General features: G+C 39.9%; 1 protein-coding gene across 1 annotated transcript in view; it reads right to left on the bottom strand.

Annotated features, from left to right (window-relative positions):
* The window catches only part of Gcn2 (eukaryotic translation initiation factor 2 alpha kinase Gcn2), a 731,408-nt gene that overhangs the window by 394,717 nt on the left and 322,615 nt on the right, over positions 1-14,076 (bottom strand). Inside the window, exons 10-11 of the mRNA XM_067140578.2 lie at positions 11,364-11,601; positions 11,158-11,275 (exon numbers count right to left, since the gene is read on the bottom strand). Of these exons, the coding sequence (XP_066996679.1) occupies positions 11,158-11,275; positions 11,364-11,601 (356 nt within the window). The remainder of the gene's footprint in view (positions 1-11,157; positions 11,276-11,363; positions 11,602-14,076) is intronic.

Genomic DNA, 14,076 nt, shown 5'->3' with positions numbered 1-14,076 from the left:
ACTAGCTGATGATGGCCGTTAAAGAGCCGAAACCGGTACTAGCTTAATCTATTAAAATAAATTGTGTATTGAATGGTGGAAAAACACATTTCTTATCTATACTTTGAGTCTGTCAATACGGAAAATGAAATTTATAAATAATAATATACTTGGATAACCTCGAACACAGCAAAATTATCAATAACATCAACGGACTCTGTCTTTGGCATCGTTATGTCGATGATACCATAGCAATCATAGATAAACAAATCAATAACAGTGACAACATATTATCCTTCCTCAACAATTTGGACAATAACATTAAATTCACTAAAGAAGATGAAATCAACAGCTCTTTAAATTTCTTAGACATCAAAATCACACGATTATCAAACAAGTTCGACTTCCAAATATACAGAAAACCCACCTTTTCTCCAACAACCATAAAAAATGATTCTTTACATCCCAACTCACATAAAAAAGCCACTTATCACAGTCTAATATATAGGGCATTAAAAATCCCTATGTCCCCCAGTAATTTAAAGAAAGAATTACAATTCATTAAAGAAATAGCTAAATTCAATGGATTTCATACAGATATAATTGATAAAATCATCAATAAAACCAAATTAAAATTAGCTACAAATTTAACTCCACTGAAACCCGTTAAACCAAAATACGCTAAATTCACATTCAATAACTATGGTATTTATCCGATATCCAATTCACTAATGAAGCATGATGTAAAAATAGCCTATACAACAAAAAACACTAATCGTAATCTATTCTTTAATCATAACTCTATTAACATCACAGACAATAGTTACTCTGGATCAGGAATATACAGACTAAAATGCTCCACATGCAATTTTTCCTATGTTGGCCAAACTGGCCGCAGCTTCTCCACTAGATACGCCGAACATTATAATGCACAAAGACATAACAAATTTTCAGCAATGACCAATCACATGAGGGACACAGGACACAAATTTACCACTATAGAACAAGACCTTCATATCCTTAAAAGAGTCAACAAAAGTAAACTTATGACTGAGTATGAAAATTTATTCATTTTCCTAGACCAACATTTCAACAAAGATAAGAACTTAAACGATATCATTGATAAAAAAAAAAGCCCCTTATACGAACAGACTTTATGTCTATTACAAGATTCAATTCCCCTCACCAATATATTCCTAAAAGTTTTCAACCTCAAATCAATAAGCCCCCCTACCTCCTCTACAACTAACACAATCCCCCCCCTTCCCCTCACCACCATTACCTCTAATTCAAATGCTACCAATAGACCCTTAGCCACACCCACTGTATTTTCGCTCCCTCCAACGGCATCTCACCGTTACAACACGCACAGCAGAACACTTCCCCCTCTCTCTTCCGCCAATAGCAACTCCCCTCCAAGCACTACAAACAAGCCCATAGCCACACCTTTGCAAACAGTTCTACCTCCAACTCAAACATACTGTTACAACACTCGCAGTAAGAAGCAGACAGTCGACAATAACGATCACTTAATAACGTAATAACGTAACAAACTACCCTCTCTTAGTCTAATGGTAAGTGTACACAATCTTCACTTTAACATTCAATTACGATTTTTCACTCAATTAACACCACGTTTTTTGTTTCCTTTTAATGATTCAACTGTAACATTTCTGTATCGACTCGAATGTCAATCATCCACACATTCTTATGAACATTGCAGTATTTGCAACAAATTGAGATGGTCCATAAAGGCCCTATTCAAACATTGTTATTCAACTTTGTATTTTTATTTTTATTAAACTGAACCATATCTCCATATGCCATTGACTTTCGATTTATCTTTAGTCAACAAGTATTGACAGTCACATGACCGTATTTCACTATTATTTTAAGCTACATTTTTATTAAATACGACTATCATTGTCGTTTTCGTTGTAACCGCTGGTCGGCCAACATAATTTTTAGCAATCCTATCACTCGTTTATGACAAACTGTTGCTTTGTTCTTTCTTTTTAATTATAATAGAAACCTTCTAATATCATATCACCATTACTTTCACCAATTGTAATTTGACTGACTCATTGTAATATCTTTATAACCAACTTAACTTTAATCTTTTACTATATGTTAATTGTAATTTTATTCTCTCCAAGGTTTTTTAATTTTATTTCATGTATATATAAATCAGATGCCTGTTTCTATTTTTAAGTTAAAATAATGGCTGATGATGCCTGAATTCAAGGCGAAACATGTACCATTTTAGTTAATATGCCAAAGTAAACCAACTAAAGTATGACATTTTGTATTGATTAGGTGGTAAATTCAATAAATTAACTTATTGATATTATTCCATTCAAGTATCATCAATACGGATCAAGAATGATATTTATCACATGTAATACCTCATAATTGACGGCTTCTACTTATATTATATATTATTAAACACATTGTGTACAAGGTATTAATTAATTAAACAAAATTAGCATCATTTGCATAGTGTGACAAAGTCAATGTCCTGTGTTTGCACTCAACGATATGATACATGTTGCATGGTCCTCCAAATATGGTGCACTGATATCTGTCGGTGGGGCTGGGGTATCCCTTGGTTGAACATATTCGGTGATGTAGTCTGTGGGCTGTCACTCTTGTATATAAATGGCACAGTTGGTGGTTGGCCTTTTTCCATTCGCTGCTTGTCATTGCTGGGGTGGTGAGGAGTCCGGGATTGATGTCCCTCGCTTTCTCTCGCCTGTCTTCTAGGAATCTGGTGCTTTGTGGTGTTGGTATCAGATTATGAGCTTTCATCAGGTCTTCTATAAAGAAGGTTGTGCCTGCCAGGATATACGTTATTCTGTTTAGCGTGTATTTTGAGACACAGAGCATTCTTTTCAGGTAGGCTGTTTTAATTCCCTCTAATCGCTTCAGATTTGAGTATGTGAGGTGGTTCCATATAAGCTGTATGCCATATGAGGCAATGGGAGCAACCTTTATGTCAAATAGTCTCAGGGCTGTTGTGACGGATAGTAGATTCAGTTTCTTTATCTCGCAAGTCACCTTTATTGCTCTTACAGCTCTGTCTTCAATGTGCTTGGAAAAGGCATGTCCTGTCACTTGCAGTGTGAGTCCTAGGTACTTGTAGCTTTTGACTATTTCTAGTACTTCTTCCCCGCAAATGAATCTATTTCCTCCTTTTCTGAATTTCATTATTTTTGTCTTTTCCCTATTTATAACTAGGTCATTTTCTTGGGACCACTCTTCCAATTTGTTTACGGCTTCTCTTCTTTCTGAGAACAGGATCATGTCATCAGTGTACAACCACATCCTCACTTCTTCTGTTTGTATCCATTGTATCACATCATGGGTAAGTACGTTAAACATAATGGGGCTTATAGGATCTCCCTGGAGTGCTCTGTTTGTTTGCTGGATTCCTTTGGATTGGATTCGGCCATCGTGGATTCTGATTGTATTTTCTCGGAGAATGCTTGCTATGAACTGAAAGATCTGACTTTCTTCGTCTAACACAGGCTTTAGTTTTTCCAGTATTCTATCCCTGTTTACCTCCTCAAAAGCTTGTTTGTAATCAACGACTGCTGCATATGCATGGCCTTTGGGTTTAGCCAGGGCTTCGCTTATGAACTGGAGTACGTGTACCACCGCTTGTATAGTTGATCTTCCGGGAGTAAAGCCGTACTGTTTCTGAGGTATAACTGCCATTATGTTGTCATGGATCTTTTTGAGTAAGATATTGTTCATTATATTGAATGGTGCACATTCCAAAGCTATCCCTCTGTAGGATTCTGGGGTGTTCTGTGGTCCTTTACTTTGTAGATCACCTTGACCGTCGATTCTCTCCACACTGCAGGGGTGTCCATGATTTCTAGGCACTTGTTGTATAGGGCTGTCCATAACTTAATGGTATATATCATTGATCCTTTCATCAGCTCGTTCGAGATATTGTCTGGGCCAGCTGCTTTTCGAGGTTTGCTCCTTTCAATTGCTTGCCAAACTTCGTCTTCTGTTATTCTTTCTTCTTCCATTAGCGGGGTACTTCCTTTTGCATGGTATTGCATTTTCTTCTTCTGAAGTATATTTGCAAAGTGGTTTTCCCATGTTGTCAATGAGATGCTTGGGATCACCTTGGTTCTCCGTGGCTCTAGGACTTTGTAGGGATTTGCTTCTCGTATTAATTCTTCTTCTTTGGCCTGGGTATACTGTTGTTTCTTAGCCTTCAGGAGCGAGGTATATCTCATTCTCGCATGTACATATTTGAGCCTTTGCATGTCGTTGTTTGTGTCTATCTTTTTCAGGTCATTCAGTTTTTCCAGGACCAGGTTGCATGCTGTGTAGCATTCACTGTCCAACCAGGATTTGCTTTTCCTCTTTGTCGGTTTTGGGGATGCAGACTGCATCAGAGATTCAGTTAGGTTCCTCTGTGCAAGATCAATGTTGCCCCTTTCTATTGTGTTCAGTATTTATTCCACGTTTATGTTCTGAACTAGTAGATCGGGAACTATTTTTCTTGGCGTCCATCACTGCTTATTTTGTGTGGTTCTCTCCGTCGATATTATCTGGAATTCTGCTCTTACTGGGAGATGTTTCCTTATAGGTGTGCCTGCTGACTCTGTGATGGTAGTTATGGTTTTGAGCTTTGGGTCATTTCCGCGGTAGAATACAAGGTCTATAGTGCTCGAGCCGTTGTGGGAGATGTATGTTTTACCCTGTGCTTCGTTGCTGAGGATGAAGCCTTCCTCTTCCAGTAGTTCAAATAGTGCCTCTGATTTGTTGTTCAGTCTGTCTATTCGGCAGTTTAGATCTCCTGCCAGCAGGGTTGGAATCTCTGTGTCAGTTTCGTTCAGTGCAGTCATTACGATTTCTATCACTTCGTCTGCTGAGCACTGGGGTCTTATATAGATTCCTACGATTTGAAGATTTTTTAATTGTACTATTACAGTGTTTTCTCTTGGCTCTATGTGAGTCGCTTGTCCTAGTGCTGGATTGTAGTAGCACGAGACTCCACCTGGCGGTCTTCCTTTTGGCCCGGCTTTGGCCAGGGCATGTGCAGCGTGGAAACCATGTATGTTCCAAGGTTCATGTAAAAGGGTTTCGCAGAAGATCAGAATGTCATTACTGGATATTATGTCGTCTGGTAAAATATTTAGAAGAGATTTTAGTCCTTCCACGTTCCAAACGTGATTTTAATGTCACTCTTCTTCTTTGATTGTAGTCAATTGCAAAATTGATACAGTCGGAAGATTACTCCTTTAGGCCATAATTCCTCCCTCTCAACTTCGTGTTTGATGCGTTCGTCGACTGCAAGTTTGAAGCATTTGTTTCTTCCTCTGGTATTTAATTCCACGCATTCTTTTACTTCCTTGATGCCTTTCTCTTTTAGGTGTTCCGTGATGTCTTCGGGTGTGGTCCTCTCATCCAGACGAGCCAGAAAAAGCCAGTATAGTTTCACTGCAGGCTTTAGTCTACTTGCCTTTTCTCCTCTTCCTATTTTAGAGACGGGGGTCGGTGTTCTGCTGGCAACTTGTAAGTTTCTGGGTTGTCGGTCCCTCTGATTTGTTTGCCTTTGGTGTTCGTCTGTCTTCATATTTTGTCGGTCTTCTGCTTCCATGGGGTTTCCAGTTATGGGGTTGCTGCCGGTTCTGTTTGTCTCTGCGTTTCCTTCTAGAGACTGTCGTTCCCTGTGTCTTCTCCCCTGTTTTATTGTAAAGCCCTCATTGTCCTCGTCTCTCCTAATGCTGCTCTCTTCGAGTTGCGTGGTAGCTTCTAGCTCTATTGTCGTGGGCCGTTGGGGAGGTTCTGTATCCTGCTGCAATGCGTTTTTAATTTCATCTTTAATCAGCTTTGTGATTTTGTTTGAGAGGTTTTCTATCACAATTTGTATCTGGTGGTTTACTTTTTCCGTGATTTGTTTTTCCATTTTTGTGTTTGCGTCTGTCTTACGTGTTCGGCCGTCATGTGCCTCTATATTCCGTCTGTCAATGGGGTCTTTGGTCTGTTGTGTTTCATCTAGTTGGCCTGCAGATGTCAGTGGTCACTGGTTACTGCCAATATCTACACATATTTCAGCTGGTCAGTCTGTAGGTGTCGTCTTGCTCTGGTTTCTGTCCGCATCTTCGTGTTTTGAGTCAATAGACAATAGAGTTAGAAGCTACCACGCAACTCGAAGAGAGCAGCATTAGGAGAGACGAGGACATATATATATATATATATATATATCAATGAATGTCAGACCGCATTTAATGCAACTGTGCAGATTCTCTCCTGTGTGAGTCAGTTTGTGCGGTAGTGGTAAATCTTTGAACGCACTTATTGCAACTGTGGATTTTTTCTCTTATGTGGGGCGATTTGTCGGTGGCGTAAGTTTAAAAACATATCAGAAGTAAGGCTTTTCAGGTGTTTGCTCTATTAACCAGCGTTTCGTCTTAGGTCTGACACTAGACTCATCAGAGTGGGATGTGTCAGACCCTACCCACTGACGCTGGGTGTATTCAGGTGAACATCATCATCAGCAGGTCATTTCATTCCCTCTCCTCAGATGAGGAGGGGGCGGGCCATCAGCTCAACGAGGAGCTCTTCAGCCAATGAAAGGACAAGAAAGTAAAAAATAAGAAATGTGGGTGTATGTATTGTACATACAAGTAAAGGAGAAAAGAATGGAGTGGCGCGAAGGCACCGCGACAACAAGCTGCACCCCAAGGAAAGACCCACAAAGCACCCCGCCCAAGCAGAACCCAACGAACACCATAGGATAAGAGAATGATCGTTGTATCTCGGGCATGCAATATTAAGAAAAAGATATGTGTTCAGAAAATTACATACAAGAGTGTTTACATCAATTGCGCAGGTACAGGTTGAGGGCTCGGTAGGAGGTTATAAGGAGAAGGACAAGAGTAATGTTGCAAGATTAAATAGTAGAGGGTGGTTGTGATGTTGATAATGGAAGTGGCAAGTAAGCGAAGAAGTTCCATTATGGTGAGAGGCGGTAGTTTGAAGGGAGGTTGGGGAACAGGATGGTAGATGGCTTGCGGTGGTGGGGTGGATGGCGGAGCTGGTCGAGGGCTAGGAGGAGGGCGATGAGAAGGAGAGCGCACAGTACAGGGTGGGGAGTGAGAAGGCTCCACTCGGTAGGTTCGCCCGTGAAGTCGGACGCCATTGGAGATCAACTGGTGGACGTCTTCATCGAAGGGAAGTTGGAGGCGAACCATGAACGTCGGACCATGAGCGTTGAATATTCGGTAGGTTTGCCGTGCTGGGACGCCTGCCGTTTGGAGGTCATGTTCAGTAATGGCTGGGTCAACACCACGAAGGACACAACTCGAAGATGGAGGTGGTTGATGGGCCGTGGTGGCGCCAGACTCTCTTGTGGAGGCTGGCTGAGCAGTGGTGGCGGTGTCCAGGGAGTCAGCAGGGGGCTGCTGGGCAATGCAGTAGATAAGGGGGTGGTAGGTGCGGACATAATGGGAGAGGGGTGGCTAGTCGAAGTAGAAAGAGTAGAAGTACACGGAATGGTAAGGACAGGAGTAGTGACGGTGGTGGTAGTAGAAGTAGTGGTGGTGATGTTCGTTATGGGGGTGGGAACTGTTGAAGAGTACAAGGGGGCTGGACAAAAACAGTGGTGATGGGGTGAGGATGGTGGCGGCATTCCCCTATGAGTGCCTCAGGAGTAGGAACCACTGTATGGAGGCGGTCGTAGATGATCGCACCATTGGTGATGAGGGCTGCCGTGGTATCTGCACGGAGTAGAAAGGCAAAGACTTGCTGTGAAGGCTGATTAGTGGATCCTTCACGGAGCCGAAGAACATCGAAGACCGGAGTGCCGGATCGTCGAAGTTCAAGCTGGATGAAGAGATCGGAGTAGGATATGTCCACGCCCTCAATAAGACAGGTATAGAACATGTTGAAGAGGTGAGGCAACAGCCAACGAGGCGTCTGCCTAGTTATTGTTCCTTGGGCCGGCTGACTTGGCGATGAGCTGAGGGCCACCCAGCCGAAAAAATGATGAGGCGGGACGTGCTGTTGGTGGATGCAGGTGAACTTATCAGAAGCCTATATAAGAGGCAAAGTCTGATAACAGCATACGGGAGATAAATCTCCACAATGGAATTATTGCCCGCCTAGCAATTTTGAATGGAAAATTCTAAATTCCCATGGAGGGAATTAGATATTCTTCACCAATAGAGCATGTCAAAAACATTTCAGATGTAAGGCTTTTCAGGCGTTTGCGTTAACACTGGTTAATAGAGTTATCAGACTGTGCCTCTTATATAGGCTTCTGATAAGTTCACCTGCATACACCCAGCATCAGTGGGTAGGGTCTGACACATCCCACTCTGATGAGTCTAGTGTCAGACCTAAGACAAAACGCTGGTTAATAGAGGAAACGCCTGAAAAGCCTTACATCCGATATGTTTTTGACATGCTTTATTGGTGAAAAATATCTAATTCCCTCCATGGGAATTTAGAATTTTCCATTCAGGGCGAGTTTACTCGGTTTGTGCTATCTGTGGTAACACTTTTTTTTTTTTTTTTTGCTAGGGGCTTTACGTCGCACTGACACAGATAGGTCTTATGGCGACGATGGGATAGGAAAGGCCTAGGAGTTGGAAGGAAGCGGCCGTGGCCTTAATTAAGGTACAGCCCCAGCATTTGCCTGGTGTGAAAATGGGAAACCACGGAAAACCATCTTCAGGGCTGCCGATAGTGGGATTCGAACCTACTATCTCCCGGATGCAAGCTCACAGCCGCGCGCCTCTACGCGCACGGCCAACTCGCCCGGTGGTAACACTTTTAGATGGATTTATTGTTGAAGTGCGTGGTTTGTGTAGTGTTATAGTTTGTTGAACTTAACCTCACTATTGCATGCAGAGATGAGTGATGAATTTGATGCTCGAAAACTGACAGATTAACTCCACTGTTGTTATTACCATAACGCCTACAGCACTGATATCTTCTTTCTTCCGTTTTGTCACTTATTTGGTCGACGTTGACTTTCTTTTAATCGTTTATAGTTCCAAATTCCTGGGACTGAGAGTTGATACATCCGTCTCCTTTCGCCATACCAAGATTAGACGGCTTCTTCTTATGAATAATAATATAAGAGAATTTATTGGACTCCAACCTATTCAATACATTCTTCTTATGAGTCGACATAACAAGCCACCATTAAACTTACTTATGTTACATCAATATTCTGTGGAAGGACTGCATTCTACGTCTGTTTTGGATGTCTACATTTTATTTTCACCCAGTGTTTAGCAGCGCTACGCTTGAGACTTTTTAACAATTCTAAAGTGATCAAAGTTTTTATACATTTGTTAATATCTTCACTTTCATTTTATACTTTGACAAACAAGCACATAACTTTTTAAGCTTGTATATTTACTTCATCCTATCAATGTTACTTATAATCAAGGGTTTATTATACGTACTACAAACTTGTATATCTTTGTTCATACAACCTGTTTTGGCTGATGATGGAGTCCATAGACAACAAAACCGGTACTAAATAAAAATGTTGTGATCATATTAACAACATATTATGTATTGAAAAAAGGTGGATCAATCAAATTTCCCTCTATTGTATGAAATATCAATGTCTCACTGATCGCTACTGCCATATGCTCATGTCGAGACAGTGCACGTGCAGTTGAGTATGGGACTTGTTCACTGCGCCATATGTGCAGGCTTAACGATCCATCTGTGCGTGTGCACTAGGATGACAAATTTTTTGTCCAATGAGCTTATTTGCTTGTGCATACTAATACAGCGTGGTTTCACTTCAGTCCGGCAAGTAATAGCAAATTTCATGAAGGGAGCTAAATTATTTACACAAGGCAAACAACAAAGAATATGGTTATAGTAATTCGTATATCAAAACAAAAGCAGAAATATATAACATTAAATTGAGTGAGGGTGAGAGAGAATGTTTATTTCCTTAATTCCTCAACGAGCTTGAAAACGTCTTAATTATGAATATCTTGATTGATCATTTACTTGGGTAAGAGAACCTCCGTTATTGATACTTATACTGAGGTTAGTTTGTGGATGGTTATGTCTCGTAATTTCAATATGTAACTAGTGAAGTTGGCAGCAGTGATGAGCCATTTAAAAAATAAAAAGAGAACAGGGCGGCGATATTTGCTTTTTTAATTTATTTTTTATTTTTTAGTGTATAGCCTTACATGCCAAGTACTGTACATAGGTACACAAGAACGTCGTTTATCCAGCCCTCATTAATCTGGATCTCCAGTTCATCTGGATCAAAAATAATAAAAAATTATTTTTACTTGCACAGTATTTCTTTTACGGGGTCGATTCTTCTTGAATGTCTTTTCCGTCAATGATAGTTAAGGAAAGGAATTCAAAGTAAGTCACCCATGGTCTATAAAAGGTACCGTCCCGGCAATCGCCTGGAAATGAGAATGGGAAATGGTGGACTCTTCTGAGGTCCTTGATACATCTGCACGCATTCCCGGATGTTCGGACGTAGATGTGAACAACGTAAATGACTGGCTGAAAAATTACTGTAATTTAGGCTACAGTATAATGACAGATTAATAAATTATTGCCTCTTGTTCCTCGACAGGTAATGACGAGAGTGATGGTGAATTCGAAAATGAAACCGGTGCTCCATCAGAAGAAACAGTGACTCATGGAGAAGCAACAATGCAGCTGGACAAACTGATGACATAATTTATGTAATTAATAATTTAAATTATTTCTCCATAATTTAATTGATTTTTAATTTTAATAAATCCATTTCTATATTGTGAATGGTTTTATTTATTTGATAGTGTGTTTCAACTAATGCAGTGCTTTCATTAATGTAACTATAGTGTATCCACTCCTCTTCATTCATTTATTTATTTGTGAACTTCCGATAGTTGTTTCCTGTGGATTGCTGAGACGAAGGTAAGTTTGTTTCCCTTTAAGAGTCGTATATTAAATTCTTTCGAGTACTTTCTTGTTATTTTTCTTGACTGTTATTGTGCTAGTTACCCTTTTTAATTAAGAGTACTCTTAACTTTATTGATCCACTGCATCTCAGATTCAATCAATCAAAATAGTTGATGTTGCTTAACTAACCTAGATCTAGTTATCAGTGTTACTGAACATAAACATTCTTATGGAAAAACTGAAGAGCAAACTAATAAAGACACTTACACAATGTTCCTCAAAACTTCGCTGGGGACTCAAACCGTGATCAACTGGAGGTTTCACAAACTGGTGTTCCGTCAACTGAGCAGCACTCCACCGCTGCATTTCATCTTTCGTCAGGCACCTTGTTATGAAGAAGTGTCAATAAAATTTCCATTTTAGCAGTCAAACATGCAGGATATAATCATTAATTTTACAGAGGATATACATACTTGGAAAGGAAATCCTTCAGATCCGATTGAAGCGAAGAAGGTAAATCAGGTAAAACGTCTGTGATGATACATCCCTTACTCAGAGAAAGAGTCAGAATCCCCAAACGATAAATATCTGCTTTTTTGCCACCACGACCAAGGGAAGGTGGATAGGTGTTTTCCTGCCTATCCTGCACAGAACTCTGATAGACATCTGCCAATCTTTTATCCAAGCTGTAGTCACCCATACGCATAAGCCCTAAAACAAATGAAAAGTTAAACACCGGTGGTTCGCTAATAGTTTAATTCATTGTTTCGTCATTAAAATGATGCCTTCTTCTTCTACGAAACATTTACGTAAATAAGGTGATAGAAACGTTACAATATATTAATTGTGAAGAAGCATACATACGTACATACATTACATAGAAATTACTGAAATAATAAATAGTTTGTGAATATGGTCAGTCATATATTCAGTATACTGAATGTGTATCCAGAGCTATGATATTTAACCGTTTACATAATTACTTTTTTTTTTCTAGAATCAAATAATAGGAGAAAAAAAAATATGAAAGAGGAGAGGTCTAAAGATGATTGGGAATGGAAACAAAAGAACTTAACTCAAGGTGACTTCAGAGTTAAATGATCAAACCCTAAATCCCATATCTACTAAAACAGTGGTACACTTCATAAACAGAACATGTAGCAGAACAGCAATTTCCTGAAGAGGACATTAACCATGATGGTAATGTTCCTATGCATACAGCCACGAGTGTCCAACTGTGGTTTGGGGAGCTTGACAAGGAAAGAGAACCATCTTCATTTGCCAACACAATTATTAGACATAAATACAATGAAACCACCCTGGTCAGTTAACAGTCACAGACAAATATCACACGTCACCACCTCTAAAATCTTGTTAACACTGGATGACAGAAACGGATGAAGCACGACATATGGAAATTATGGACATGAAGTGTGCAACAACAGCAAATAAAACAATAATTGTGATATGCTGCCATACAGACCATATAATGAAATGTACCTAATACATACAACATAATACATGTAAATGCAGTCTCTTGCATATACGCGTAAATGCACCATACACATGCTAGAACGTAGTGCTTCTTTAGATCATGCTTTAACCTTCTCACTAATGTCTAGAGTTTGGAAAAAGAGTGGTTTACAATGGTTTTGCAGTGATATTTGCATAAATATTAGGGGTATGGACTGATAGAACCCCTAAAATTTATGCAACTCATCTACATAAAAATAGAACAGGCCAGATGATACTTCTGCCTTTCTTAAATACATTTGCATTCTAACCTATTAGTGCCCAAAATCCTGTCCCTACTTACAACACAAAGAATGGTTGATCAAGGAAGAATGTCACAGTCAAGATCTTGGGAAATGACAGGAGAAGTGCAGCCTTCAAGTGTTTAATTTACAATACAAGAACCCTGATTGTTACTAACTTCAAGGTGTATGACAGCCAGGTGTCACTGTCACTGGCTTCTCACCATGGTGGCCATGGATCAAATCCTGGCCAATGCATACGAGATTTTAAAATTATATGCCAAGTTCTTATGGTTCAGATTCCATGTAAAAATGGAGGTCCTGTGGTTAAGATCATATTAATAGTCACATAAAACTGCAAAAGTTTATTTCCTTATCTTTCTTGCAAGCTGTAATAAGTGGGTAAGATTTTGTCATAAAATAATACATGTCTGTCAAGTAAGAGCTAAGCTAAACTTGAGTAAATAAGATATTAGCCTCTCAGATGAGATGTTCAAAGTATGCCATATTCCTTATTGCTGAATATCATCCTTTTCCTCATGTTTCTCCATGTAGGGCAGGAAAAAAAAAAAAAAAAAGAATATAGAGTGCGAGCACACTCACTCACTGTGTGTGTGCATGTGTGTGTGCATGCATGCAATTGCAGAAAACATATCTTCATAATATCTCCAGTAGAATGTTTCCTGGAAAACAACATTCGTAGTCTTTCTCCGGGAGCTATGCATGGAGAGAGATGATCTCACTACAGAGCAAGCTATGTAAAACTATGATAGAACCAGTGAGTGCTAAGTTCCAAGACTAGCAGCAGAGCAGGTCTGACCTAGTAACTTGCCTAAACTGTGAAGACGATGCTGAGCAGGAATACGAGCTGCCTGAACTAGAAAGGAAAACTGCTCTGTATAATCAAGATGTGGCAAATGAAGGCCAATTCTCCTTCACCACTTCCTGCCAGAATGTGTGCTTCAGAGACATCATTGCACAAGGTCTGGACGTGAAGATGGGTGCCATTGCGCTGTATAAGAAGAGGGTTAAGTATGATGATTCTCCAACAGTGAGGACAATTTCATAGGCTGATGGCTCAGGAACAGTAATAGAATTTAGATACACTACGGAGTACTATGGGTAATCAGTTGAGGGCAGTGCTAACTGACTGATATACCCCCCTCTTGGGTTACAAAGAGTAACAGAATTGGACAATATATGCCAGCAGCCCCCTCGTTCGTTGATATTAGAATGGCAAGCTGGCATAAAACAAGTATTCTGTTAGTTTTGAACTCCAGGGAGTTTATGGCTGTGGAAATGGTATAAGGCATTGGCTGCCATCATCCAAGGACAATATAAGACTTTTTTACTTGTAAAGCTACAAGGCTTTGTTGACCTGCTCAGATTCCTCCTTGCAGTAGAAGCCATACAGAACCCTTGAATATGCTGA

This window comes from Anabrus simplex, chromosome 2, assembly GCF_040414725.1.
Source record: "Anabrus simplex isolate iqAnaSimp1 chromosome 2, ASM4041472v1, whole genome shotgun sequence".
NCBI lineage: Eukaryota > Metazoa > Arthropoda > Insecta > Orthoptera > Tettigoniidae > Anabrus > Anabrus simplex.
The sequence above is the reverse complement of the archived record's forward strand: the minus strand, read 5'-3'. Positions and strand labels throughout refer to the sequence as shown.